Raw genomic sequence first — 26,961 nt, 5'->3', positions numbered from 1 at the left:
TTTTTGCAGCGCGGGGTTGTCCGCGGGGGGGGGGGGATTGGCGGGGGGCGTGGCCGGGGGCGGGACGGTGTCGGCCCCGCCCCGGAAGGCCCGGCGGGGAGCGCGGGCGATGGCGGCGCTGGGCGGCCGCGGGCGGGCGGGGGCCGCGCTGCTGCTGCTGCGCCGGGGGCCGCCGCCGCCGGGGCTGGGACCGGGGCCGCGCCGGCACCGGTACAAGGAGAAATGGGTGAGCGGGGCCGGAGCGGGTCCTCGCCACGGGGGCTGGCCTGCCCTCCCCGCCCGCACCCCCTCTCCCCCCTCGTACGGCGTTGCACCCCCTCTTTTCTCCCCGCTAACCCTTCTGCGCCCCATTGCACCCCCTTTCTCCCCCCCACCCCTTCCTTCGATCGTTCCCCCGCTGCCCCCGCCCTTCTGTCTCCTCTTTCCCCCTTACACGCGGGTTATGCCCCCGCTGCGCCCCTTCCTACCGCCGTCCTACCTTCCTCTCCCCCGTCCCACCTTCCTTATGCCTCTCCCCTCCCCGTTCCGCGCCTCGTTGCACCCTTTGCACCCCCTTTCCCTCCCCATTTTACCCCAGTTCCATTGCTATTGCAGCCCTCTAATCCCCTCGCGGCACCCCCTCGCACCTCTCATTGCACCCTGCAGCACCCCCGTACCCATTGCGCCCCCGTTACAGCGCTCCGTTCCCCTCCAGGCATGCCCACCCCGCGCCCCCAGCCCCGTTCAGCCGTTCCCAGTCCTGACCCCTCCCCAGGGGACCACCAGCCCATGGGTGTCGGGGGCACGGTCACTTTCTGGGGCTGCAGCAAGGCCCCAGGGGCTTTTGGCAGCACAGAACACGGTGCTGGATTCTCCCAGAAAAACCTTGAGGCTGAGGGGGACACTGGGATGTCAAGGCATTTTGTCTTTTAACATCTCCGGTATTTTTTTCCCCCGAGGCTGCCACAGCCCCCCGCATCCCGCCCACGCGGCTGGCCCTGCACCACTTCGACGTGAACTACAGCCTGCAGCTGAAGGACCTGTGGCCCTCTGTCCGCGCCGGCCTGCTCTGCGAGCAGAAGTACGGCGCTCTCCTCAACAACTTCTCTCCTGTCGACCACGTCACCCAAGAGCTGGAGCTGCTGAATGCCACCGATTTTGTTTCCGAAGCCCCCAAAAAGGCGCAGCAATCGCAGCGGGCTGCGGCTGTGGAGGAAGCGGGGAGAGGGGAAAGCAGGTCCCAGGAAGGGTCTGGCGAGGGCAGGACAGTGATGCAGGCAGAAACGATGACGCAGGCAGAGATGTCACTACCGCTTCATGCCTCCATCAGCTCCAACATCAAGTGTTACACCTTCCCCAGGGGTGACATCACGCGCTTTCGCCCTGCACGGTGAGGTGTCCCTGGGACAGACCGCCCGCTGTCATTGCCAGCCCCGGGGGCCACATGTATGAGCACCTGCTGCTTCTGTATGCCCCCATCCTCACTCCCAACTCCTGTTTTCTTTTCCCCTCGCACGTTTGCTTTTTTTACGCAAACTGGTGATTTCCAGGCCGGATGTTCTGGGGCTCCTCGACTATTATCTCATGGATGCAGCATCTCTCCTGCCCGTCCTGGCGCTCAACGTGCAGCCGGATGACTTTGTCCTCGACCTCTGTGCGGCTCCGGGTGGCAAGACTCTGGCTCTGCTGCAGACTGGGGTTTGTGGTAAGTGGAGGTGGGTGTTCCTTCTTCCCGTGCGTAAAACAGGGCTGGGAGTGTGCACTGTCCCCCTTAATGTCTGACCATTAATAATTTCTGGTTATGAGGGTGCAAAATCAGTTGTGTTTTTGCAAGAGTGACATTCCCAGTATGCCTGTTTTGTCCTCTTAGGGCATCTGGCAGCCAATGACGTCTCTGTTTCCCGGACGAAGAGGCTGTACCAGATTCTCCATAGCTATGTTCCCAAAGAAATCAGGGAAAGTGTGAGTGTCACGTCCTACGATGGAAGGGACTGGGGGCAGCTGCAAGGTGGCACTTTCCATAAGGTAGGTGATCGGGAGCCGGTGAAGATAAACCCATCTAGTTCACTTTTCTCCTGTTTCAGAGGAAGGCAGCAGCTTATCCCACAGTATAATTGTATAGTTTTCCATAATCTTAAATGCAGAGAAAGAGAGAAGACTAAGCCACATATGGAGTAATATTTCCTCCTGCTATACTCTTCCTGCAGGATCTGGTGCATATGGGCATCTGGAGTTGTACCTTTATTAACCTGTGTAGTACCCCTTAAAAATCCTGTTCTAATCCATCACCTGGAAGGGGTTAAATGTGAAGATCAGCTACTTCTTGTTTCTCAGCCATGTCCAGCCGGGTTTGTTACTCTGGGAGGCGTCACTGCAGGAGCTCTGGCCGTGCGTGGTTGCAGCCATAGGTGCTGCAGTGACGCCTACCAGGAAGGCGCACAGAGTAGAAACGTTAAATGAGGACATGCGTGAGAGTGTGATGTTATCCACCATTTCTGTGTCTGTTTGCACATTCCCAAAATGCAAAAGCAGCCGAATGAGTTACAGTTCAGTGTGGGCGCACACCTGCGCTCGGGCAGCATCAGCGAGGCAAGGTACCGAGAGCTGCTTGGTGCGTGGCAAGGGTGGAGGAGTCGGGCAAGGGGCAGGTTGCGCTGTGAGACTCGCTGAGCTTGCCCTGGGCCCAGGACTGATGCAGGACCTCTGCTGCTGCAGGTCCTGGTGGATGTTCCCTGCACGACGGACAGGCACTCTGTCATGGAGGAGGACAACAACATCTTCCACAAGAGACGAACCAAGGAGCGTCAGATGTTGCCCATGCTGCAGCTGCAGCTGCTGATGTGAGTGACCTTGATGTTGTGTTTTGGTGCTATTTGTGTTATGGTAGCAGCTCTCCATGGCCAGCACTGACACCTCTTCTTACTTTATGTGTCCCTGACTGGGAAATGTGGAAACCATGTGTAGTTTTCTGGCATGGCAATAGTTGAACACATCAAATCATAGTAGGTGTAAGAAGGTGCAAATGTTCTCGGTCAGATCAAATGTCTTTCCTGTCCCCAGCAGCAGCCATAGGAGGCAGGGAGGAGGGTCTAAGGAACAGGATGGGTATAGTGTCGTCCTTTTGTGTGATGATCTCCCAGGTCCCGGCAGTCAGCCCTGGAGGATTCCTGAGTGTCCACATCCCCCAGCACATGGGAAGGCATGGGAGTGCTTTGTCACCCCATTTCGCTGGGAAGGCTGGATGGGCTGACTGCCAGCTGTGGCAATAAGGAAACAGATTAGAGAGTCCCATGGCAGCGCTTGAACTGCAAGAGCCTCTTCCCCTGTACGTACTCTTATCCCATTCCCTTGGAGGAATCCCTCCTTCCAGCTGCTCTCCAGTAGCGTCTCTCCCATGTTAAGTACTTTATCAATCTAAGCATCTATTTGACCCTTACTGTCCTGGTCTAAAACAGTCCTCACGTTGCAGTGACACAGCTGAGCCTTTGGAGTTCAAGGAGATTTGTCTCTTGCCTCCTACAAGTTATGTGCTGGCTTCCCAGTTTTGGTGGGTGGGAATGCTGGTGTCCCACACAGCCCTCTTCTTCCCGTTACAGTGTGTGTGTTAATCCTTCCTGCAGGGCTGGGGTCCTCGCTACCAAGCCGGGAGGAGAGGTGGTGTATTCTACGTGCTCCCTCTCCCCACTGCAGAATGAGTATGTGATCGAGAGAGCAACAGAAATTGCAGAAACCCAGTTTAACATCAGGATCCACGTTGAGGACTTGAGCCACTTTCGGACACTGTTCCAGGACACATTTTCCTTCTTCTCAGATTGCCGGCTGGGGGAGCTTGTTCTGCCTCACCTCACAGCCAACTTTGGACCTATGTATTTCTGCAAATTACGTCGGATATAGAAGGGGTGAGAGACTATGTCTGCTGGCTGTCAGGAAATACCCCAAACTTCCAGGGAAAGCAAAACTGCTTTGTATTTATTTTTCTTTTTAAAATGTCTGAAAGGAAGCCTGCTTTTTCACTGCAAACCTAGAGAATAAATGAGAAAGACCTGCTGTGGAGTCTCCTGAATATTTATCTGTTTGAGACTGAGGTGTTTAATCTAGGAAAGAGAGAGAGGTCTTATCAAAGGGAGCGATTTATCTATCCGTCTCAGGACGGGGTAAATGGCCCTGTGTGGATGCTGCTCCCTCCCTCCTGTCTGACTGCTTTGATCCTACATGAGCCGGTTTGGGTTAACGAACACCATCTGGGGACCTCCGCCTTTCTGTCCAAGATGTCATCATCTGCATAATGGAGCTGCATCTGTCTTTGCTTATCTCCTACCTTCAGAAAGAGCAGCCCGAGGTACTGAAATAGGTTCCGAAGAATGCCCCTGCTGTGAGGTTGGAAGTGTGCTTGGGATGCTTGAGATCTGGTGGTGGAAAGAGCTTGGTGCCATGGAAAGGCCAGTGACTGTTGCCATCCCTCACGGATAGGAAAGCTGTGGCTGAGAAGTGAGGTGTGAGTGCTCCCGTGCTAGGTGCCGTTTAATGTCTAGTGGGAAGGTGTGTGTATGATTCTGAGTAATAACCGTGCATTCATATAATCATAGCCATCAGTGAAGGATTACTGGAGTTTATGACAAGAGTTGCTTAATAGCTACATTTTTATTTTTGTGAGCAAAATGCAGTGATGGGAAGGGTAGACATGGCTGTATTCCTTACAGGGCAGCCCATAGTTACATCCATATGAAGTTACTCCAGTGCCAGCAAGAAACTACTATTGAGCTTTTGTAATCCTTTTCTCTCAGCATCACCCCGCTTCTGCAAGAGGCAGCATAGATGAAAGTGAGGGTCCATCCATGTCCATCCTTCCAGGAAGGTGCAGTTCATAGATTTATCATCATTTGAACCCAGCCCTGCCTTCTGCATGGCATCTTGGTTCCTTACAGGATGGGTGCTTATTGGCAAGGAGGGGGGTTAGGAAATGGCTTTTCCTTCCTCCTTCCCCCCTCGCTGTAATCTCTGCACTGCTGACTGATTGCAAAAGTGAAGTTGTGCAATGCCGTCCCTTTCACCTCGCCTCTGGCCTTGCAGGCGTGGGACCGTGGAGGCTATGCCGCTCTCTTCCCACGGCTGAGGGTCTCCACCTCCTTCATGAACCGGAGGCACAGCTCCTCCTGCCACGGCAAGGCCACGCACTGCACAGCCACCGGCAGTCCCACGGCTCCTGCCACAGCCTGCAGCGGGGGCACAAGCGGTGAGGGGTTAGCCAAGGGGCTCAGGCCTCCAGCAGCTTTTGGAAACTTGGTTTAGGCATGTGGCTCGTCCCGGAGAGTGGGGAGATAGGAGCTGAGCCCTGCCATTCAAGCAGCGTTAGCACACTGGGGCAGAGGAAAGGTTCTTGCTGTTCTCATGATAGAAATGGTTGCTAAATCTTGGGCAGTGTGTTTAAGACATCCACCCCCCCAGCCAGCTCTGCTTTGAGCCGTCTTGCAGCCAGATCCCTTTTCCTTCAGCATCCTCATTCCTGATCCATGCTCTGCTGACAGCCTGGGCCTGGTGAAGGCGTCATGGACCAGGAGGAAAGCGCAGTCCAGTGCTGTGGCTGTCACAAGGACCTACTCAAAGAAGCCTTGCTGCATGGCTCCTTTTTGGTTTCAGCCTATAATCTAGCCTGGGGGTGCTCCCCCACTTCCCCCAAAGCTTAGTGACTTATGTTTTTTAGGGCTTGGGAGAAAAGGGATTTGCAAGGGGTGTATAAAGAGGTGATTTTTTTTTGCATTGTGCCCATATTGACGGAGACATTTAAGAGCCCCTGATCTCACTTGAACATCCATCAGCAGTCCCTGCTCCACTACTCTGCTACTTTCCATGTTGCATACCTGTTTCAGCGTCTGGTCCCAGGGGTCATCACAGCATCCTCGGTAAAGCTTTAGCTCTTCCTCATCAGCTTCTGTCACCGTGCTGACGGGTACCACCCCAGCGGGGAAGTTCAAGACATTGTACAGCATCGTGGAGGAGATGGCAGCTGAGAGAAGCAGAAGAGAGAATGCAGGTAGTCACAGCCTCCTGTCTTCCTTCAAACTTACACATTACGTGTTCACTGAAGCCCCTGAGAACCAGCTGCTGCTGGGAGGAGGGATTGCACAGGGCTGGTCTTCTGCAGGTCCAAGTTCTACCGCAAGAAACAACTGCCATCAGATCACTTCATCCATGTGTCTGTCTCCATCTGCTCAGATAGCTTTATGGTAGTTATTTTTCCTTCCTAATGCCTGTAAAATTCTTACGTAGGTGGCAAAGCTCCACAATAGTGGATGTTTCTGTCCAGTCTCAACCACTGTGGTCCTCTGCACTCCTGGGAAGGTTCCCAGACTCACTTACTGAGGAGTTTCCCGGGGTATCCCGTGGTGAAGGCAGGCCCCAGGACAGGGCACAGCACAACATCCAGCTGGAGTTCCCTCCACCGGGCAATGAACTCAGTGTGGTACGCCTTGGAGAGGAGAGAGGAGATGACATGGAGGCCACGTCCACGCCTGGAGCATGTCTGCTTCTTCAGGGTATGCACCAGGCTCTGGCATGGCCAAGGAGGCAGCAGCAGGCAGCTGTGCTCGAAGGAAGAGGCCGGGGAGCGTGTAAGTGTCTGCCTCCACAGCACATGGCCAGACTGTGGCCAGGAATTGGAAAGGTCCCTCTTTAGCTGTCCCCACTCCCAGGACAGCCTTCATTGTGGCTGAACTGTCGAACGTGGGCATTTGGGCATGAGCACTGTGGGCAACTGATAAAGTCCTGGCTGGGTTGACCCAAAAGTCTGTCTGTCCCATTCTTCTCTCTCTTTTGTGCCTTTCCCTCCATCTTGTCGCCTCCCCAGCACCCCCTGCACAACCCTTTCCTAACTCATGACCCTCTGACCTGGGACTTGCCATAAAGCCTCAACTTATAGTGTGATGCCAGAGAAAAAAGTCCTCAAAGCATACCTCTATCTGATGGTGATGATTCCACATCTCCTTCACTGACCTGCAAGTGGAAATCGTAGCAACGTTTTTAAGCTTTATCAAGGAACACTTTTAAGAGGAGGAATTGCTTAAATAATCTTCCACGTTGATAAGCCCCAGCAATTTTAGCAATTATTTAAAACAATACTTCTTTCACAATTTGTCTAAAGTTTATTTTGGCATTTGGCCAAGCAATTAAGCAACAAATGCCTGGAAGCGGTAGAGAGGTTTTTCCTGTGAGCCTGGATTTAGTACTCATCTTCTCCACAGGCTTCCTGTATGACCTTATGCATGCAAGTCCCTCAGTCCTTTCAGGGTAACACTAGGGGCAGTGCAACACTGGGGAGATGTGTTCCTAAAGGCTGAAGCCATGTCCAGGATGGAGGGACAGACCCTGCAGAAAGCAGGTCAGAGCCTATCGTGAATCCAGTCCCCCCCACCAAGGACACTTAGAGGAGAAGGTACCATTCATTTTCATGGACATCCCTGGGGGTGATGCCATCTTACCTCATTCCACCCAAGGCACCCAGGTAGTCAGCCAGGCGGGGAAACTGGAAAGGCAAGAGGTTGCTGTTAGGGACATGACATGGGGGTGCAATAACTTATGCCGTCCTGGGAAACCCCTAGTCCTGTCCTGCCTCCGTCCCTGGGGATGCTGCACTGAGGGTGAACAATGATGATTAAAAATGCTCCTCATCGTTCTGATTTTACTTTGCTTCCAACTTATGGTTGTTGGTTCCCAATTTATTTCTTACAGCCCAGTATTTCCTGCTCACAGAGGAATGCACTGACTTGAAACAAGTTGCCTTTCATTATTTTTGATAAATTAAATTTTTTTAGCTTGGTATCTCACAGAAACGAGACCTCTGCAAACACTTTGATTGCCTCCCACTCGCTGCTACCTTTTTGATCCTGTCAGCTGAGAACAACCCAACTGGACAGAAAGGCAGAGAAAACGGAGGATGGAGGAGAGAAGCCCTACAAATGATGCTCACCTGGTGAAAAAGCTACAGTGAGGACCATCCCTTATTAATCACCAGGAGTCCCCATGAAGATGTGATCTTTGGGAGGCCTCCAACGCAGGGACAGAGCTTCAAATTCGAGTCCCCCTGGTGCAGTAATCTCAATGCATGAATCTGTAGGAAACTGGGCACTACTAGGTCTAGCATATGAAGAACCACTTGCTGTGGGCTCTGCATTAATCTTTTACAGCTTTTGGCTGGTCCTTCTCTCATTTCCCTTTGCACTGGATAAATCCCAGCAGGGGTCTAGAAAAGACCTTCCAAAGTGATAGCGTGTGCCTTGGCCTGAAATCCCAGTGTTTCTAGTTAAATGTGTCTCTCAGTACCATCACGCTTTCAAGCATCTCAAGGCCTTGCTGACACCACTCTGCTTTGAGCCTGAGGCCAGGGACTCACCAGAGGTTTAAGAATCAGAGCCAGCAGCTTCTTCCCCAGCCTTGGGATCTTGCAGCAATTCACCTGTGATTTCAAGTTTGGATCTACAATACCTCCTGTGCTGAGAGATGACAAGAGGAGGGGATCACGCCAGAGAAGCTGTTTGACCTTTCTCAGAAACCTGAGTATTGCCTGTTTGGGGTGGGAGACATGGGCTCATTTTGCCTGTGTGTTGTGCTCATGGGCGAGGGGATGGAGGTGTTTTACAGCACTGCTGCCAGAGGGCTCCTACTTACAACACGTTCAACCAAGCACGGCCTCCATCAGCAAAAAATGTCTTCAAAAATAGTTCATTCATAACATAGTGGATCCGAGGTGGAGAAAAGGGCACCAGCTGCACCAAAACACAAGATTATGTGGCAACCTGGGGACGTGAATAATTTCCAAGGCCCGACTGTGGATACACTTCAAAGGCAGAGCAGCACCTCCCTGGGCTCCACACGCCAACAGAAGCCCCAGTTCAACCCTTTACCAGCCTAGGCATCTCCCCGTGGGATTATTCCTCCCTGACGGCCATTTGGCTCAGCTCTGAGATCTCTCTAGTGCTGTTTCCTCCTCCATCCTGCTCCAGGCAGTCACTGAGCCAGAAACTGCACCAGTTTCCCGCCTGTTCCAGCAGAATCAACACCTGCTCGGATGTGGACACACTTTGCTATGAAGAGCACCACTAGCATGTTTCCACAGGGAGAGAAAGGTGTTTCCCATCCCATGTCCCACGGTCCTTTTCCCTCAGTGGTCCAGGAAGGACAGAATTCTCCATGGACATTGGGGAGGAAGGAGAAAAACACCTCTCAGAGCCCTGCTGGGGAACAACAGACCTAGAAAATGCCGTGGCAACCTTCGAGAGTCGAACACAGCACTTTATGGATGCTGCTGTCTGGTGTGGACCACAGCCACCAGATCAGAGATGGATTCGTTACACCCCTGGCCCCTTGAAGGTACAAGCTTGCTAATTGCTAGAGCTGTTTCCCCATGAGATGCACTGCTACCCCGGATAGGCGTGCGTCTGCATTCTGTTACATGGCTGTAGTCTCTTAATCCCGCACCTCTGGTAGGTCATTTATCCCACAACTGGGCTTGGGGTGTTGGTCTCTGAAGGGTGATTTCAGCAGTGAGGAGCAAAGCTGGGGATACCTTGGGGAGAAGAGCGTGGGGTGGTTGTGCTCACCTGGTGCCCGGCTGCCTGCAGAGCCTCCTTGGTTTCCCGCACCGCCCGCCGCATGCAAGGGGGCAGCGGCATGTAGCCATCTGTGTCGTAGTACCCAACCCGCAGGGGAGCAGAGCTGGAGTACACCTGCAGCAAAGAGCCATCAATTAAGCATTTCCAACCCTCCTGGGGGTAGGACTGCCCCCATGCTGAAGCCCACTGCAGAAGGGGATAAAAGCTCCAGACGTTAGAGGGTAACTAATTTTCTGGTTTGCTGCTTATAGTTTCCATAGGTAACCCTTTCCAAATGTCCACCCCTGCCTTTTTCTCCAGCCTCTCCTTCATCCCTCCCTTCAGACAGAGCACAGCCACTCAAGACCAATAGATTCAACCATTGCTACAAAGGACGGAGGTGGAAAAACCTCCTGAAATTCATCTGCTGCAGAGGGAAAGGAAATGTCCTCAGTCAAGAGATTTGCTGCAGGAGTTTCCAATCTTGTCTCATCTTCCCCTAAAAATCTCCAGCTTTTTGCCCCTGGTGTTGCCTTCTTCCCCACTCTTTTCTAGTGTCTCTCAATCTGCTAAAACACACACCAACTGAGAAGGCAGAAAGACAACTGCTTATTAACCTGTTTTTTTCTAATAATTATGAATTGTGCTCTCAAAGAGAGCTAACAAGTTACTGAAAAGCAGTACTGCAAAGACAACTGGATCCTTAAAGAACGCATACACTGAGCGTGCAGCACCCTCAAAAGAAGTGGGGCTTGCTGACTTAAGGACTCACCTCCTCATCGAAGGGGATGGGGGGCACGGTGGGGTCCAGCTGGAACATCTCCTCGCAGAGCAGTGCCTTCATGCACAGGGCCAGGCTGTCCACGTCCCTCGCCATCGGCCCCAGCGCGCAAGGAACTGGAGTGGGATGAAAGCAAACGTCCACATTAAGCAAACGGGTGCACCAAACACTGGTCCACCTCTCTGCACAGCCACGTTGGCTGCAAGGGATGATCAGGCAATGAGGTGGGATGTTTCAGAAGGACCCTGGACAGATCTTGGTTGTCTCGGGCTTTCCTCAGGCCTACAAGAGGACATAGGACTCTTCACAGCATATAGAGAAAAGCAATTAAAAATTCACGTACCTGCAAGGATCCCACTGACTGGGCCACTCACTCCGGACAGGCTGTGGGAAAAGAAAAAGAAGTATATTTTCATTTCAGTAATGGTGAGATATTCCCAAGATGTTTGAACAACATGGTGGCGTCTTCAGATCAAGACCCAAACCAGAAGGAAATTATTAAAAGTATTTTATTTGAGTCAAGTGAAACAGAAAATTTTGATCAAAATGAAGGAAAAAACTCAACTAAACCCCAACAAATCTTAGTTTTGGTTTAACCAAAGATGTTCCATTCTGGCATTATTTAACCATTTTAGCCCCCTTTTCCTTTTAACTCCAGGCCAGATTTACAACGGAAACTTGGTCATTTCCTCACAAAACCTAAAAACACTGCCTCTTGGGAGAGGTTTTGAGCAAAGCAAGCCAGCCTTTAAGAAACTGTCCTCTCTTTCCCCCTGCCAAGTACTCACGGAGTACCTTGCCCCTTCTGCTGAGTTTGAGAATTAGCAGGCTCCTTGCAGGGTGGGAAAGGCAGAGCCCAGAACCTACCTGAGCCTTTTGGCTGTGGGTTTGAGCCCACACAGCCCGCAGAAGCTGGACGGCAGGCGGATGCTGCCACCGATGTCTGAGCCAATGCCCAGGATGGAGCCTCCCCCTGCAATCAGGGCTCCCTCCCCTCCTGAGGAGCCCCCGGGGCTCTTCTGGTGGTTGAAGGGGTTCAAGGTCTGGCCGAAGATGGGATTGCTGCAGTCGTAGCTGGAGAGAAAAAAAACAGCAAGCGGGCTGTCAGGAACAGCCTAATGCCTTGAGTTTGTTGGCTCTTCCTTGCAGTGAGTTTATGTGGCATAGCTAACCCCATCCTTCCATCCCATAAATCCCTTGGGACACAGCTCATTCCCATGAGCCTCCTCTCTCCCTCCCATGCACAAGTGCACTTGATTTCTCTTATGTCATGGTAGGTTTTTTTTCCTCTTAATCTTATCTGAAAGCTATTTTCAGTTGAACTGAGATTGTTGGGAGCTGATGGAAGAGGGACTTGTCCCAGCACCATCTCAGGAGACAGGAAGGAGCCTGTCCTGGGACCTACAGGCTGGGGTTTAGCTTCAGGAGCACAACCAGAGGAAAGATTTCTAATGATGTATGTTACTTGAAGAGGGATTGCGACACGTTGGTCATTGCAAATGGGATGGCCCCCTGTCTCTTCAAAACCTTGACTAGGACGCTGTCCTCCTGCACTGGAGTGCCCAGGCATTGCACAAGCCCACAGGTCGACAGATGCCCCTGCAGAGAGGAGAAGTGACAACGGACACGGTCAGCACAGTTCCCCTGCAGTTTTGGAAGGATGATCTGGTGTCCCCTTTGGGGGGGGGGCGGTACTAATCCACTCCCTTGCAAGCCCTTGCATGAAGGGCCAAGGACTCCCTCTCCTTCCATCCTTGGCAGAGGGGTGCCAAGCACTTAAAGGGTTAAGGCTTCTCCTGTAGCCATCCTTGCTCTTTTCCATGCTATATCTCTCCCCTGACCCAGATGCAACTCTGTAGGTATGCTAGCTCAGGATCAAACTCAGTGTCCTGCTGTCCAAGTGAAGCCACCAGTGGATGTTCAGGGAGGGAATATACATCCCAGGCAAACACAACATGATCCTTTTTTAGTTAGCCTTGGTGTTTGGGGCTTGCTTTGGGCTTAGAGCCCTCTTAACTGTGTTGCTAAGTCAACATGGAGGAGACTGCCTAACAAATTCAGCTCAGGAGTGTGTGGTCAGTCCTCATCAGGACATGTCTGTGAGGAGGTCCCTGGTGTGTCTCATGCACAGGCTCTTTGCTAAGGGGCTCAGTGGCCAGGCTACAGCACAACAGGGATTCGAGGTTAATGGTTCCTGCTACTAATGACTTTCTAGAAGTTGAGCCATGTTCTTATCCCTGGTACTGCAAACCTCTGAGCAGAAGTCTGAGTTATGGCCCAAATGACCATGTAGCCCAGCCTGTGCTGTCTCACATATCAGAGAAGAAATCATTTGGGTGTATAGCTATTCACCCCTTGGGTTTTTTTGCTGATGGAGACTTCTAACTGTCAGGGTTGCAGCTGCAATGAGATGTGGGGCCTCAGCCTCAGACCCAGCCAGGCTTCCTGTGGTGTAAGCAGGGAGGGATCAGGCCCCTTCCCCATTCTCTGTGTCCCATCACTTCACCACCCAGCCCAGCTCACGATGGAACAGTTCACAGGCATGAAGGGAAGCACCTTGTGGCCGATGTGATCCTTGATGCTGACAGGGATGCCATAGAGCAGCCCTTTCTCCTCCTGCTGTTGTATTTCCTGGAGCTGCTCCTCACACTCTGGGATAAAATGTCGCAAGCAGTTTGTCTGCTGGGTCACTTCCAGGGCCTTTGCCGGACACATGGAGGAAGAGGTGTTAGTTAAGAACAGCATCATTACACAGCTGCATTCAGTAGCTACCTAGATCTTCAAAACAAGGGCTAGTGGCTTAGCATGAATGTTAACCCCCCGTCCCCAGAGCATCCCAGCTCAAGCCATCTCAAAGGACTGTCCAGTGACGGGTCTGACCCAGGAGACACAGAGATTCCTGCCTTTTCATATCTTTCTCCTGATATCTGCTATATTAAAGACTTGTCATAATCACCAGCTTCAACAAGTCTTCTCAGCCACCAGCCCACACACCATGGCATGGAGAATATAAGTGATTTGCCCATCACACTGTGGACAGGCACTCACCTTCTCTATGTAGGTGTAGAGGACAGTCTTGGGGGACAGAGACCCTTCCTGCAGTTTCCCACTGAGTTCCAGCAGGGGCAGGGACAGGATGGAATCCGTCTGGACACTGGGGACCTGCAAGGGGAAGAGGAAGGGGATGCCAGGACAGCAGCTCCGGTTACCGTTTGGCTCAGAGGGTATAAGTCTCTTAAGTTTTGCCAGCATTATCAATAGAGTTTGCTGGAAAGGCAGATCCTGCATGTGGGGGTTCAGACCTTGAGCTGCTGAGCGTTTCATCCTGAGTTTGGATGTCATGAACGTGAGGCAAACACAGGAGCCCAGCTGTCTCTGAAGCTGTAGAAGAGCTTCAGGCATCCACTGCAGCAGAGGACAAGGCAATGCCTCACATCAGCGCCTTCCTCCTGGCACTGTGCGACTTTTACCCACTGACCAAGAGGTAATCTCAGCTGAGCAAACGCCAGCCTGGGCAGAAGGTACCAAAGTCCTTGCACACAAGTCTCAGCCTGGCCCTTCACCTCTCAGCCCGGTCTGATGACAAACATCTAATAGCTGAAGCCCAGCAAACTGCAAAGAAGTCCGTAGGGACTCACAGGTGGGTAAGGTCTACTCAGGTGAAGATGACTGGCAGTTCTCAGTGCCACCAGCTTTTTTTTAAGGTTTTATATTATATTTATAGATACATATATTTAGGAAAACAGGTTGTAAAGGTATGTATCACTTGTAGCTGGCATGCTTCATCTCCAGGTACGTTACCTGTGTAAACATGAGCTGGTTTAACCAGTACCTACTCAGAAGTGAATGGAGCAGGAAGGAAAGGTGGTTAGAAATCAGTGTTGCAGCAGGAATTCAGGGCCACATCCATGCTGACTGGGTGCCTGCCTCATTCATCCCCATGTCATGTCCTGGTTGCTCCCAGGGGACACTGAATGCCTTGTGCTTCATTAGTGTCAAGTTAGGCCAAGCATCTTCTGGGCAGCCTGCTGGGCTGGGAGGTCTCACTTGCGGGGAACCCTACTGAAAGTTCTTTTGAAGACTCTCCAAGAGCCATCCAGAAGCCAGGTTTTAGAGATAAAGATATAGGAGTGTGGACAGATGTGTAAACTTAGAGTTAGGAAGAGGAAAAAGCTTTCTTGCTTCTACCCATAGAGGCAAGAGACATTTCTAGATCCCAAAAGAACTGGGTTTTGGATCAGTGAAGGTCCAGTGCTTTGTCACCTGTATTGTCCAAAACCTCTTCCCAGTGAGTAATTCACATCTCCCTGGCTGTAGACTCCCACCACAACTCATCCAGCTTGAGGAGAGCAGTGATCTCCCTTCCCCCCAAGGCAGCCTTTCCTCTTGTTGAGGGCTGCTGGCACAACTCCCCTGGACTCCTTGTTATAAAAGCTATGGAGGCATGAGGTGGAAGGAGGAGCTGAGGAACAACATCAGCAGGCACCGTGGCAGAACTCAGACCCCCGCAGAAGGACGGGTTACCTGCTCCCTGAACTGCTGGACAGCCTTTGCCATTTTCTTCACACCCTCATCCCGGGTCCTCCGAGCCTCTTCCATTTTCTTCTGGATCTGCCTTTTGCCCAGCCATTTCCAGGCAACCACAGCTGCCGCCGAGCTGCAGAGCAGGACGAGGGCAGCAGAAGGATCCACCTCCCTCTCTGTCAGGAACTGTCTCAGCTGTTGCTGGATCATAATGCGGCCTTCTGGTCTCCAGGGATGGAGTGAGAAAGAAAAGCAAGGCAGGAGCAGGAGACCTTCCCTGCCTCCTCAGGCCTGTCCCTCCTCCCAGCACCCCTGCCTCGGGTCAGCAAATAGTTCGTAAGTCCAAACTGACCTCTGCAAGGCTGCCTTCAGTGGAGCGTGTGGTGGAGAATGATTGACTAGGAAACAGAAAACATGAAGTTTGGCCTGTGAACCTTGGTGCATCAGGTTTATAGGGGGCTTTCTGGACTGCGGGAAAGTCTCTTGTGGGGAGGAAGGGCTGTGGGATCAGCTGAACAAAAGAAACAAGGAAATAGCTGCTCTCCTATTTCCTGCATAGCCTGAGAGGACAATGGGAGAAGGGGAAAAAACAGCTTGAAATCACAAGAGTTCCCTGCACAGGAATGGGGAATGGTATGACGAGAGGATGCATAGCTGTGGGGTACCCACTCACTCACCAAATCCTTTAGCCTGTGCCGCTCGCATGGTGGCCAGAGACTGTTTCAGGAGGCCTGTGGGATAGGGCTGAGCACCGCCGTGATGTCTGCGTGCACCAGAAGGAGAGGCTCTTCCACCCCATGACAGAGCACACTGGTATTGCCTTAGGAGTGGAAAATCCCACAGGGTTGCAGGCCAGAAGCAAACTATTTCCAACAGACATTGGGACAGCTAGTGTCTGAGGTCTTTCCAGCACAGATGCCTCTCACTACAAGCACACAAGAACCATTCACTGAGCTGAAGGCAACAACCCAGCCAACATCAGCCCCAAAACAAATGCCATGGTCTGTCTGTCATCTTCTCTGCTGGTTTTGGATGGTGGGTCCTCCTACAGATCCTGCCTTGAAAAAGGTTTTTGGGCAGCTAGACTGTGCATTACAAAACTTTGCAAGGTTGCAATGGCCAGGGGCCCATTGCATTGATGGCCAGAGTCCCAGAACCTGATCCTGCTCCAACGGAGTGTGGAACTGGATATGGGAAGGAAGGTAAAGAGCCTTCTCCCATCAGGGCTAGGTAGTTCCCTAATGCTTGATTTTTCATTCATTGTCATGTCCATTCTTAGGAGTTATGAGAGTTCACTGTTGTTTTCTCTAAGTTTTTGTCAGTAGGGAATGCTCAGAGGATGCCTCCTCAGCTAAGGCACTGCTGGTTTTATGAGAGCAGCGGCATGGGGACATGCCTGCAGCCCATCCAGCTCCTGCTCCTGCCCCATGGTGCTGGCTGCAGCAGGTGCCTCTGGAAGGGGCATGTGAACAGGGTCAGCACACAGCAATACCCAGCCCTCTCCCAGCCTCCGGGAGTCCGTGCAAGGGCTTCCCGAGGCAGAGGTGGGCTCTTTGCCTATGTGACAGCAACATAAGCTCTACATTGGGCTGAGCAGATGTGGGAGTTTTTTTCCCTGTGCTGGGAAATGTCAGGGCATTCTACATCCACTTCCTGCATCCACTTGTGCACTGGGACCTGTGCTCCGATCTTGCCCTTTAGACGCTTGGCAAATGTTTAACGGAGACAAAGCCAGCTGTGTCCGGACTGACTGGGCATTTCAAAGAGCAGCTTTATCAACAGGCGCAGCTGCATTTCTACATGGCCGGATGCTGCTGAGGAAGCCCCTTTCCCTATCAATGTGCAACAATCTCCACCTCCTTCATGAACCGGAGGTATGGCTCCTCCTGCCACTGCAAGGCCACACACAGCACGGTCACGGGCAGCCCCACAGCTCCTACCACAGCCTGCAGCAGGGACACAGGCAGTGGGGAGTGACTGGAGGGAGAGAAGGTTGAATCCAGCCTCAGGACTGGGATGGTTTCAAAATCCAAGCCTTCAAAATCTAAATCCACTCCTCTGAGTAGGCACTCCGAGAACCATATGAAATTAAAGAGTTCCTGCTGCGGAGGGGAGCAGCTACACGGAGGCGGAGGGGCTGGGTCACAGTGGGTAGCTTTGTGTGGACCCACATCTAGGCAAAGGGGAGCAAGGGGTGCTTAGGAAAAAGAAGTCTGCTGAGAAGGAAACCACTGTCCCCATGGGGAAACTGAGGCAGGGAACAAAAGGATGTCCCAAGTAAAATCTTAAGTCCATAGCAGAGGAGACAGACCTGCCTGACTCACAGGTCAGTGCTCACTCCTCCACAACCAAGGCCAAGTGCAACATTTTTGCAATGTTTTTCTTGCCTGAATTGATCCAGGGTCAAGGTCAAACTCACAAGTGGAGTTAAGATGAAAGCCAAGATCCTTTTCACAAGAGGAGTCAGCCTGTAGCAGCTGGTCTGGGATTTCATTGTGGCACCCACGACATCTCCTTCAGTTTGCACCATCACAGAAAAAAGGCAGTTAGACCAACTCAGATGACTCCTGTCCCCAGCAAGAGCTGTACCATCTTTGCTTGCGAAAGCAAAACTGCACTGACTTAATGCCATCACACTCTGTCCAATACCTTCAGCTCTCAAGCAGGCTGGGTTTTGACAGAAATTTTCTATAAATAAACTGTCTTGCCTCTAAATTGGTAATAATTCTTTTTAAATCGGCTTTGACTCCATTTTGATTAAAATGACAAAGAATAAATCCTGACAGTTGTATCTCATGTTCATGTTTTTGGAACCAAACGCTCCAATGAACCTTTTCAAAACAATTTACAAAAAGAGGTATGTTAACTATGCTGCTCTGAAAGAATTTTAGAAGTCATTTCTCAAAAAGCTGAAATTACAGTGAAATGGGCTGGTTGCCTCTGGAGAAGTTTTTCCAGTTGGGTCAGAGGGCTGAATAAATGTTTTATGGGAACTCTCCAGTTTCTGACTCATTTCAGCCTGGAATATCTATTTGAAGCATGAGACTTTCCTCAATTCCAGTCCAACTCCACCAACACTCACAGAACATAACAGCTGGTAAGAAATTTGCCACTACTTAATCTACACCTTTCCAACAACCAAGAACATCAGTGGAGAGGTGAGGGTCTGTTTCTATCAACCCTTTTTTGTGTTGCTCAGCCAGGACCCTGTTGGCTCTCCCCGAATAAACTGCAATAGGATGGGGAGAGAAACCTCCGATACCAACCCTCACACCTCTGACAGCAGGGGCTGCTTTCTCTCCTGACCATCCCTACATCTTTCCCACTTTTGTGGGTATTGCACTATTTTCCTTGGGCCTTCCCATAGCCAAGTGGGTTGTATGGATCCTACTTACAACTTCTCCAGCAAGGTAGAGACGCCATCAGGAAAGACGCTGCAGAGAGCTGTTAGTTCTTCACCAGAAGTCCAGGAGCATTCCTACTTCTTCCATCATGCCTGGTGTCTTCCACAGGTCTGTCCCCACTGAGTGACGGCAGAGACTGTCATGGGCAAGCAGGGCAGGGGGAAAGCCTGGTGATTTGAGTGCAAAGTAGGAGAACAGTAACAAAAAAAAAAAAAAAAAGGAAAGAAAAAAAAAGAAAAAAAAAGAAAAGAGCAGATTGAGACTGTGCTTGGAGAGATGAGGATTTGTGTAGCTAATAGCTGTTTCAGAGTGAAAGATATACCAACCCTAATTCTGGCATTTTTGTGTTTCAAGGATGAGCCTTGCTACATCAAGGTGTTTCATTTCACCTATTTTTTAAACATTTGCTTTTAGCTGTTTCAACTACCTCCTCCCTTGAAACTGGTTTGAAATAAATGTCTGGGATTCTGGGGAAGCTGGTGTTTCTAATGCCCTCTGCCACTTTCTGTTACACCAGAGAGCTCTGTTTCCTTCGGGTACTGTAAGAGGCCAATTGACCTGTCCTACCAACTCATGTTCTGCTGATATCAGTTCTTCTAGAGAGTTTTATTTGCCTCTGATGTTGTGACTATGTCCTGGTTTCAGCTGGGAGAGAGTTAATTTTCTTCTAAGCAGCTGGTATAGTGCTGTGTTTTGGGTTTAGGATGAGAATAATGTTGATACAATGATATTTTGGTTCTTGCTAAGTAGTGCTAAGCTGTTGCTAAGTAGTGCTTACACTGGTCAAGGACTTCTCAGCTTCCCATGCTCTGCTGGGTGCACGGGGGGGGGGCTGGGAGGGGGCACAGCCAGGGGGGCTGACCCGGACTGGCCCCAGGGATACCCCAGACCATATGACGTCACGCTCAGCATATAAAGCTGGGGGAAGAAAAAGGAAAGGGAGGACATTTGGAGCGATGGCATTTGTCTTCCCGAGTAACCATTACGCGTGATGGAGCCCTGCTTTCCTGGGGATGGCTGAACACCTGCCTGCCGATGGGAAGTGGTGAATGAATTCCTTGTTGTGCTTTGCTTGCGTGCGCAGCTTTTGCTTTACCTGTTTAACTGTTCTATTTTATTTTACTTCAATTATTAAACTATTCTTATCTCAACCCATGAGTTTTCTCCCTTTCACCCTTCCAATTCTCTCCCCCATCCCACCAAGGGGGGAGTGAGCGAGCGGCTGCATGGTGCTTAGTTGCTAGCTGGGGTTAAACCACAACAGACTATACAAAGTCTAACCTGCAAACTAAAGAAGAAACCCTGCAAAATAAAGTAAAACCAAATTAAAAAACTGGATTGTCTGATGACTCAATCTCTCCACCTTGATCAGTTACTCATCTGGCCACAGAATGAAATGTGGGTTGAGCAGAGCAGATTTAAATTCTTATTAAAATCAGAAGGAAGGAGGAAAAATTATCAAAGCAAAGACTGCAGCCAGGATATTGTGCTGGAGATGCGAGAAACCAGTAGAAACAAAGCCCTTTTGGCCCAAGCAGCATTTCTACCTAATTCTCCGAGACAGACCAAAGCCTGGACTTTGGTCAGCGCCAGGCAGCTGGACAAGCACTCTGCAAACACACAGTGCAGGTCTGCGAGGGCTGCACAGCCTGAGCCAACAGCTTATGGTGAAGGAGCCATGGAAGGGTTTGAAAGAGAGCGGCACTGTGCTGGTGGGTGTGAGAAGGAGCTGACATCCTCTTTTCCAGCCCAGAGGAGGTCTGGAGGAAGAAGTCTCCTGCAAACCTAAAGTTATACCCTACCAAAGGTCTTTCCCTCCTTGAGTTTCAGTGCCTGAGCTCACCAGACTGTTCTCAGCATCACCGCCTCCACTTTTCCCCCACATTTTTGCATCACTGCCAGCTGACGTCATGGACAACCTGTCTTGAGAAGGACCTTGAGCTTTACTCAGGAAGGTGCTTTGCTCTCTACCAAGCCAAGGCACTTACCTGCTCTTTACATTCCTGAACAGACCCCTACATCTGGTCCAAACCTGCCTCTTGTTTCCCCCACACCTCGTCCATCTTCTTCTGGACATGTCTCCATCTCATCCACTTCAGTGCCAGGAGAGCTTTGGCTGACCTGCAGACCAGGGCTGAGAGCACCCATGCAACTTTGCTTCAGTATCTGCTGGATCATAGTGAGAATTCTCTTTGGGTGCTGGGTCCTGGGAGCTAATGCTGCGGGATCCTGAGATCTAATGACTGGCTGGAGGCAGGAGAGGGGAGAGCTGGAGGAACAGTGGATCCCTTCCAGAGCCACCCACAAAGACCAGCTGGAATGCAGAGCACAAATATGCATAGGGAAATTCTTTTTAGAAATAGAACCCTTTCACTTCATTCAGCCTTGCAAAGTTATGGAGGGATACACGAGCAAAGGACACTGTCCTTTCCTTGCAAAACAAGGTCTGTGCATGCTAAGATCTAGCCAGGAATACTACCTGGGCAGGTTACTTGTTTAATGGTGAGGTCCCATCTTCCCTATGAGAGGATAGCTAAAAATCCTTTGCTCCTGGCCTGAGATAGTCACGGTCATTTGGCAGACTCCCATCAGGCAGGAGCTCTGTGGCTGCAGGGCATCTTCTGGGAGCAGGGCTGTGCTGTGGACCTTCTCGTGCTCTGTGCTGAACGGAGGACAGTGACTCAGGTTGAGGAGCCAGGACTCTCCGTGTGACTCAGACCTGCTTGTGACCATGCGAGGCTGCTGGATGACTGCAGCATCCCTGCGCAGCCCCAGGGAGGCAGATAAATAACAAAAGCGGTGTCTCCCCTTGGCCCCATGGCTCTCTCCTCCTGTTGGGGAAATACTGCCTCCAGCCCTGGTGCCTGGAGAGATATGCAGGCTTATGGCCAATTAAAAACCCCCAACCTTCTTTTGCCCTTGCTTAACTGGAAGAAACAATCAGGAACAGGAGTGAAGACACACCAGTTTACCAGTTACCATTTCTCACAGCTTATGCTTAAAGAAAATTAAGCTTTCCACTACTCACTGCATGGTTAAACTGCAGAGCTCGCTGCCACCAGATGGTGTGGAGATCAAGAGGGTAAATGAGTTCAGGAAGGGGCCCAATAAGCTCATGAAGGAGAGCTTTCTTGGCAGCTATTAAAAATGGTGGGCTGACTGCAAGTCTTTGCCACAAAGTCTCTTAGCCAACCAATGGCACAGCCAGAGATGGAATCCTGCACTTATCAGGTTATACACTCTCCCACAAACATCTCCTGCCCACTGTTGGAAGTAAAATATTGATGTAAACAGCTCTTCAGTCTCATGTCATGCAACAGCTATCATTACACTATAGTTATTGGACTTCTTTGGTCCAGCATTAACTCTCGTTCCTTTCTTTTGGGTTTTTTTTTTTGACTCAATTTAACTCTAACGAAGGAAAATTTGGACAGAGCTGAGATTTTTGCTGACTGTTTTTAAACAGCATTTATTGCCAGTTTATTAAAATGGTGGTTCAGAGTCTGCAGGTCACTATCTACTTTGCTTTGTGCATCAGGTAGAAGGTGGCTGGCGTGAAGGGCAGGGAATGCAAAGTCATCATAGTGAAGGCAGGTTCCCAGAAATCACACATTTCTTTTCGGGCTGTGGGCAAGTGTCTCCACCTCCTTCATGAAGCGAAGGCATAGCTCCTCCTGCCATGGCAAAGCCACGCATTGGATGGCCACCGGCAGCCCCACAGCTCCTTCCACAGCCTGCAAAAATTAAGCATGGTGCTGAGTCAGAGCACCAGAGCACCTGGGGAGGCACAAGAGACAATGCTGTCTTTCGACATTATAGGAAGAGAAGACAAAGGAAGACATGCACAGGGACAGTTGTCAGGCTGATGTATACCAGCCCAGCTGCACCACATGAAGGGTAGTAACATGCTGTATGCAAACTGCATTAATAAACAAGCTGCCACTCTCATCACGAGATGTAGACAAGCCTTGGGACAATGTGCCAGAGGTGTCACTGTGCCAGTCATAACCTTCTGCTAAGACTTACGCTCTTTCCCCGCTGACCTCTTTCAGCCTCTTCTCCTGAGGGTCTCCGTAGTGCCCTTGGTAATGCATCAGTTCTTCTTCGGCGGCTCTTGTGACTCTGCTGACTGGCACCACCCCAGCAGAGAAGTTTAAGACATTGTATAAATTGGTATAGCAGGTTGCAGCTGGAAAAGATCACAAAAAGCATGTAAAATGGAAAAAATTTAGTTTGCTGGGCCAGCAATGACTTTCGGATGATAACTTGGGTTGCAGGAATTGTAGACTGGAGTTGGGGGAACTGAAGAGACCATGAAAACATGCTGCTTCCAAAGGGACTTTTGATGGAGAGGTTTGAGGGCCACATGGCTGCTGAGACCAGAGAGAGACCCATGCCTTCACCTGCCGGTTGGGTGGAGGTTAGATCTGCTCTGGGAGAGACAGATGCGAGTATTTGATCTGATTCAGAGTCTGCATCTATGTTTCCCATACCCCAGGGAAAAATCCCAGCTATCTTTTGAAGATAATCCAGATGTCTAGTTCTGTAACACCATCTTGGGAATTTTGGATCCCAAAGGGCCATTGCTAGAGAGATGGAGGACCCTGACTGTTTGCTGGAAGCTATAAAAAGTTGCCTTTTTCTGCAAGTCACAGGCAACGAGCCTTTCTGCTATTTGCAAAGTCTTGGGAAATGTGAGATGGCCACATTCAGAAGAGCCTGGCCTTGTACTAAGGTCTACGGCCCCTCTGACAACTATGCTTGCAGCCACGCTCTGCTGTACGAGTAGCTCTTGGGCTTTCTACAGGGCAGACGAGGCAGGGGAAACTCACCCGTGAATGACTGGGACAGATGTGCCACTAATTGCTGCCCCATAATAATCCAAACACCTGCAGCTCAGATGAGGTAGGGACGTAAGAAGACCCACCCAGAAGAGACCTCTCCTTTTCTTTCTTCCCCAGAGGGAAGACCAAGCACCGCACATGGTTTGGGGAATGTCCAAGAGACCAAAATATCTTGGTCCAGGTCTGCCCAGAAACACCACCATGGATGCATCCAGAGACACCTCAATGGAGATTACCAAATAGCTTCCCAGCGTAGCCATGGTTAAAGGCTGGCCCCAGTGTGGGACAAAGAATCACATCCAGCCTTAGCTTCCTCCATTTAGCAATGAATTCAGTGCGGTAAACCTAGAAGGAAAGACAGAGGGGATGACAAACAATGTCTCTTGGACAGCAGTAGCAGATCAATGCCTACAACATGGGAAAAGGAGGAAAAAACCCTTCCTGGATACAACTGAAAAATCAAATAAAATCTGAGCTGTGCTTTGAAAGAGCCAAGGGATTTTGTTCTTCCACCCTTAGGTTACCTGTCAGAGTACCGTGTGCTGCCCTGACCTAGACATTAATGCCAGGTGGGCATTTCAGAGTTGATTTCTTTGAGTATTAACCCAATCATTCCTATGAACAGTTTTGTCTTTGAATTTTATTGGATATCAACAATAGTTTGAAGAATTACATCTAGCTGCCTAAAAAGTCAAATTTCCTAAAAGCTTTGGCTATTTTGGTAGAAGAATCTAGAAGACATGAATGCAAAATATTTTCACAAAACCTTCTTTAATTCTGCATCAGGATACAGGTAAGAAAAAGAAGCAGCAAGAGACACCTAGGCAAAGCTGAGGTCTTCCTCCCACAGTGCAGGAGGCACAGCTTCAGGCTTGTACTGTAGATCCAAGAGAGATCTAAGTTTGTAGTCTGGTTTACCGCAGCTTTGCTGAACATCAGGCAATGAATGAATCCATCCTCAAAGAGCTGTTCCACTTTGTCTTAGTAAATAAACATGGATGGACCACAAAATGGCTGCTTCTGCAGCCATATTCTGGTTAGAGGGACACATTTGTCCCATGGTCCAGCCCCTGTTCTGCACAACTCTCTCACTCCAAGTTTTCTGTGCAAAAGAGATGTCTTCCAAGAGAAACGCCTTCCACATCTCCCACGAAAGCTCCAGCCACGAGGCTATTTTTCAGTCTGACTTCAATTTCCATATGGAGTCTGAGATTCTTCCTGCTGAAAGTTGAACAAATGAGATGGGTTTCCAGGAAATACAGTCACTGTAGCTAACCTGATTGTTTTTCTGAGAGGAAAGCTGGTCGCTAGCCAAAAGTTTTGAATCAGCTCTTGTTTGCAGTAGATGAAAAAATGTGAATATGGTTTCACTGAAGAAAAACAATTCAAAATATCTCAGAGGCCAACAAACCTTTTAAGGAGTTTTCTTTTTGGTTGGGTGGGGTTGGTTTTGGTTTTTTTTTTTTGCGGGGGGAGAGGAATCTGTTTTCACCTAAAAAAATTCCCAAACCCATTTCCTTCCAAACACTCCCATCAGCCCAGTGACCAGGCAGGTTTGTAGGAGTTTTTTCTCTGCCCTGTAATCCATCAGACGTGCTGCAAGTGAGCGTGCATGTCCATTGAGTGACTGGCACTGATGGAGGCTGGGTGGTGCAGGCTGAGGGCATGTTTCTTCTCGGGGGGGGGGGGGGGTTGTGAGGGCGTCCCAAGGAACACAGATCCTGCCTTGTGGGAGGACACCAAAACAGCTCAGCTTCTTCAGCCTTGCAAAACACCAGCTGAAAGGGGATACAATTGCACTCTATGAATAGATCAAGGACGAGGGAGGCAGTGGAAAATACCGGAGAGGAGAGGTGCTATTTAAGCTCAAGGACAGGAATAAAATGAGGATAAACTGGAAGTGAATGAACAGCACGGGAAATGTGAAGTTTTCCAACCATCAAAGCAGGGAGGAGAGGAGTCGGACGATAAAAACAAATGCAAGCATAAAACTCAATTGGTTTTAAAGAGGAACCCGATCAGTTTGTGGGCAGCACTGGACCCAGTTGTCCAGAAGAACGCTTCCTGTCCTATGTTCCTGATCCGAAATGAGTTCATACAAAATCCACCTAAGCCAAAGAGTTCACAGCCACAATTTTTGACTCCTAAGGTCTCTGCTTGATAGTTCAAGCATGGTCTTAGCTCATGACAATAGCACCTAATGTCTGAAATGAAGGATTTGCACCAAGAGATAGAAAGAAGAAAAAATAAAGCCTCATCTTTAGTGGCTGTTCTTATGCTATTTCTGCTTAGAAAATGCAGGGCTAAGGATAATTTTTCTTCCCCATCCTCCAGTAAGCAGAGACCTCCACATGAACATCTATTGCCTTGAGCTCTTATCACTTCTTTCAAAGTTTGACTTTCAAAGAAAAGCCTAGCTGCTTTATTTCCACATGATCCATTTCCAACCCCGAATCCATCACAGAGCTCAAAGCAATTGCTTAGAAGCTTTAGGGATCTCTCACTATATTTAGTAAGGATAAAGAAAAAAAAAAATCACATTACCGTCACTGCTCCATGCTGATCCCAGAGGTTTTTGGCAGACCTGGAAAGGTGGCAGAATTAATCAGCTTTGGGACCGTGGCAACAGAAAACAATTAACAAAATGCACAGACAGCCCATTGTTATGGAAACTGCATGAGCCTTCTGGGAACAAGCTATAGTATCACCCAGCTGATTCCACTGGGTTCACACATGCTTACAGGTACATCAAAAGAGCTTACGTTAAAAGCACGCCACCATGTCTAGGTGCTCTGGCACCTAGAGAAAGATCATAGCAGTCTTCCAAATGCACTTGCTCCCAGTTTGGTGTGTCTCTGTCTCTCTTGGAGGACCAGGTACTTCACACCAGCCTGCACCTGCATGCAGAGACCTCTGCATTAACTTGGTACATGATGCTCTGGGTACCAGAATCCACCTGATGGGGCAGCCTGTATCTCTCTGTGCTGATCTCCATGGAGATATCCTATGATGCCCTGCCACAATGAGGATCCTTGAGCTCTTAAAATAATCTCTGGCTGCATAGCCCTGGATAACGCTGTGCTAAGTCCAGGTGGTGCTGAGGCAGCACATACTCATCTGGCTTAGGCTGTGCTGCACAGCCCCGTGACAGGGCTTTGCACAGCAAGCTGGCATCTACCTGCATGAACTGGTGGACACATCCATGCGCATCCCCTTTCTCTAGAGCCACTTCAGTGCGTCTTACCCCACTCCACAGAGAGCGCTGAGATCCCGAGCGATTCATGGGTACTTTCAGAGGGAAGAGAAAAACTTGGGATTAGTCAACAACAATGCAGCTGAAATAGCTGGCTACCATGTGATCGCATTTTGGGCACACTTCTTGTCCTAGCAGAAGTGGCTCTGAAGAACAGATATGGTTTCCAGTGAAGTGGCTTTACTCCCATATTAATTTATACATTTAATCACAACAACCCATGCCAGTAAGGCTCTAGACCACACTGCTAGCCCTGGAGAGCATCTTCTGGATGTGGAGATGCTTAGATCCTTGCTAGTGATATCTATTCTCTCAGAGCCTATTGCTGGTTGAGCTGTATGGCTCATGGGTTCCTGAGAACGGATCATATTTCTACCTCCCCATGCAAAATTCCCATAAAAGGCTGTCAGACCCACTTGATAAATTCAGCCTGGGTTTAGGGACTAAGTGTATTTAAGTGTATTTCACTATGAAGCCCATCAGGCACTTAACATGAAGTGGCAAAGCACTCCCAGAGGGGAGCAGCTTACCTCCCTGTACACAGAAACTTTCCCACCTTGCAGATTTCCTATAACACAGACACGTCCACACA

General features: G+C 50.1%; 2 protein-coding genes and 1 long non-coding RNA gene across 6 annotated transcripts; 1 reads left to right on the top strand and 2 right to left on the bottom strand.

Annotated features, from left to right (window-relative positions):
* The first annotated feature begins 88 nt into the window (after positions 1-88).
* On the top strand, positions 89-4,026 carry NSUN4 (NOP2/Sun RNA methyltransferase 4). 2 transcript variants are annotated; one of them, XM_087730152.1, is made up of 6 exons: positions 89-226; positions 939-1,369; positions 1,530-1,684; positions 1,850-2,004; positions 2,695-2,819; positions 3,600-4,026. In XM_087730152.1, exons 1-6 carry the CDS (start codon positions 110-112, stop codon positions 3,871-3,873), a joined length of 1,257 nt encoding a protein of 418 aa, XP_087586278.1. In that variant the 5' UTR covers positions 89-109; the 3' UTR covers positions 3,874-4,026. The 2 variants fall into 2 exon arrangements, with proteins under 2 accessions (XP_087586278.1, XP_087586279.1); XM_087730153.1 differs by having other exon boundaries at positions 98-226; positions 949-1,369.
* Positions 4,027-4,601: 575 nt separating this feature from the next.
* Positions 4,602-20,726, bottom strand: LOC104015406 (vitamin D3 hydroxylase-associated protein). 3 transcript variants are annotated; one of them, XM_087730151.1, is made up of 18 exons: positions 20,261-20,726; positions 18,264-18,439; positions 17,288-17,382; positions 14,869-15,793; positions 13,393-13,506; positions 12,901-13,044; positions 11,810-11,943; positions 11,212-11,418; positions 10,688-10,728; positions 10,336-10,460; positions 9,573-9,698; positions 8,641-8,738; positions 8,366-8,465; positions 7,455-7,498; positions 6,930-6,969; positions 6,337-6,445; positions 5,838-5,983; positions 4,602-5,192 (listed from the first exon to the last, which is right to left on the bottom strand). In XM_087730151.1, the coding sequence occupies exons 4-18, from the start codon at positions 15,076-15,078 to the stop codon at positions 5,067-5,069; spliced, it is 1,764 nt and encodes a 587-aa protein (XP_087586277.1). In that variant the 5' UTR covers positions 15,079-15,793; positions 17,288-17,382; positions 18,264-18,439; positions 20,261-20,726; the 3' UTR covers positions 4,602-5,066. The 3 variants fall into 3 exon arrangements, with proteins under 3 accessions (XP_087586277.1, XP_087586276.1, XP_087586275.1); XM_087730150.1 differs by having other exon boundaries at positions 14,869-15,428; positions 15,546-18,439; XM_087730149.1 differs by having other exon boundaries at positions 14,869-17,382.
* Positions 20,727-22,479: 1,753 nt separating this feature from the next.
* Positions 22,480-26,918, bottom strand: LOC148052107 (uncharacterized). Its single transcript, XR_015698534.1, has 4 exons — positions 25,879-26,918; positions 25,661-25,700; positions 23,937-24,337; positions 22,480-23,461 (listed from the first exon to the last, which is right to left on the bottom strand). It is a non-coding gene; the product is annotated as an uncharacterized LOC148052107 (long non-coding RNA).
* Between the last annotated feature and the right edge of the window lie 43 nt (positions 26,919-26,961).

This window comes from Nipponia nippon, unplaced genomic scaffold (assembly GCF_047370975.1).
Source record: "Nipponia nippon isolate SJK-2023a ecotype South Korea unplaced genomic scaffold, ASM4737097v1 scaffold_5, whole genome shotgun sequence".
In the NCBI taxonomy this organism is placed as follows: domain Eukaryota; kingdom Metazoa; phylum Chordata; class Aves; order Pelecaniformes; family Threskiornithidae; genus Nipponia; species Nipponia nippon.
The sequence above is the reverse complement of the archived record's forward strand: the minus strand, read 5'-3'. Positions and strand labels throughout refer to the sequence as shown.

What these genes read in the sequence shown, in the direction of transcription:
- LOC104015406 (XM_087730150.1), bottom strand. Translation starts at nt 15,078, where the DNA reads ATGATCCAGCAACAGCTGAGACAGTTCCTGACAGAGAGGGAGGTGGAT. An exon ending in TGCAGGCAGCCGGGCACCAG is followed by an intron (nt 8,739 to 9,572) that starts GTGAGCACAACC and finishes GTTTTGGTGCAG; the next exon opens with CTGGTGCCCTTTTCTCCACC. An exon ending in GGGACCAGACGCTGAAACAG is followed by an intron (nt 5,193 to 5,837) that starts GTATGCAACATG and finishes CCCCCGCTGCAG; the next exon opens with GCTGTGGCAGGAGCCGTGGG.
- NSUN4 (XM_087730152.1), top strand. Translation starts at nt 110, where the DNA reads ATGGCGGCGCTGGGCGGCCGCGGGCGGGCGGGGGCCGCGCTGCTGCTG. An exon ending in ACCGGTACAAGGAGAAATGG is followed by an intron (nt 227 to 938) that starts GTGAGCGGGGCC and finishes TTTTCCCCCGAG; the next exon opens with GCTGCCACAGCCCCCCGCAT. An exon ending in CTGCAGCTGCAGCTGCTGAT is followed by an intron (nt 2,820 to 3,599) that starts GTGAGTGACCTT and finishes TCCTTCCTGCAG; the next exon opens with GGCTGGGGTCCTCGCTACCA.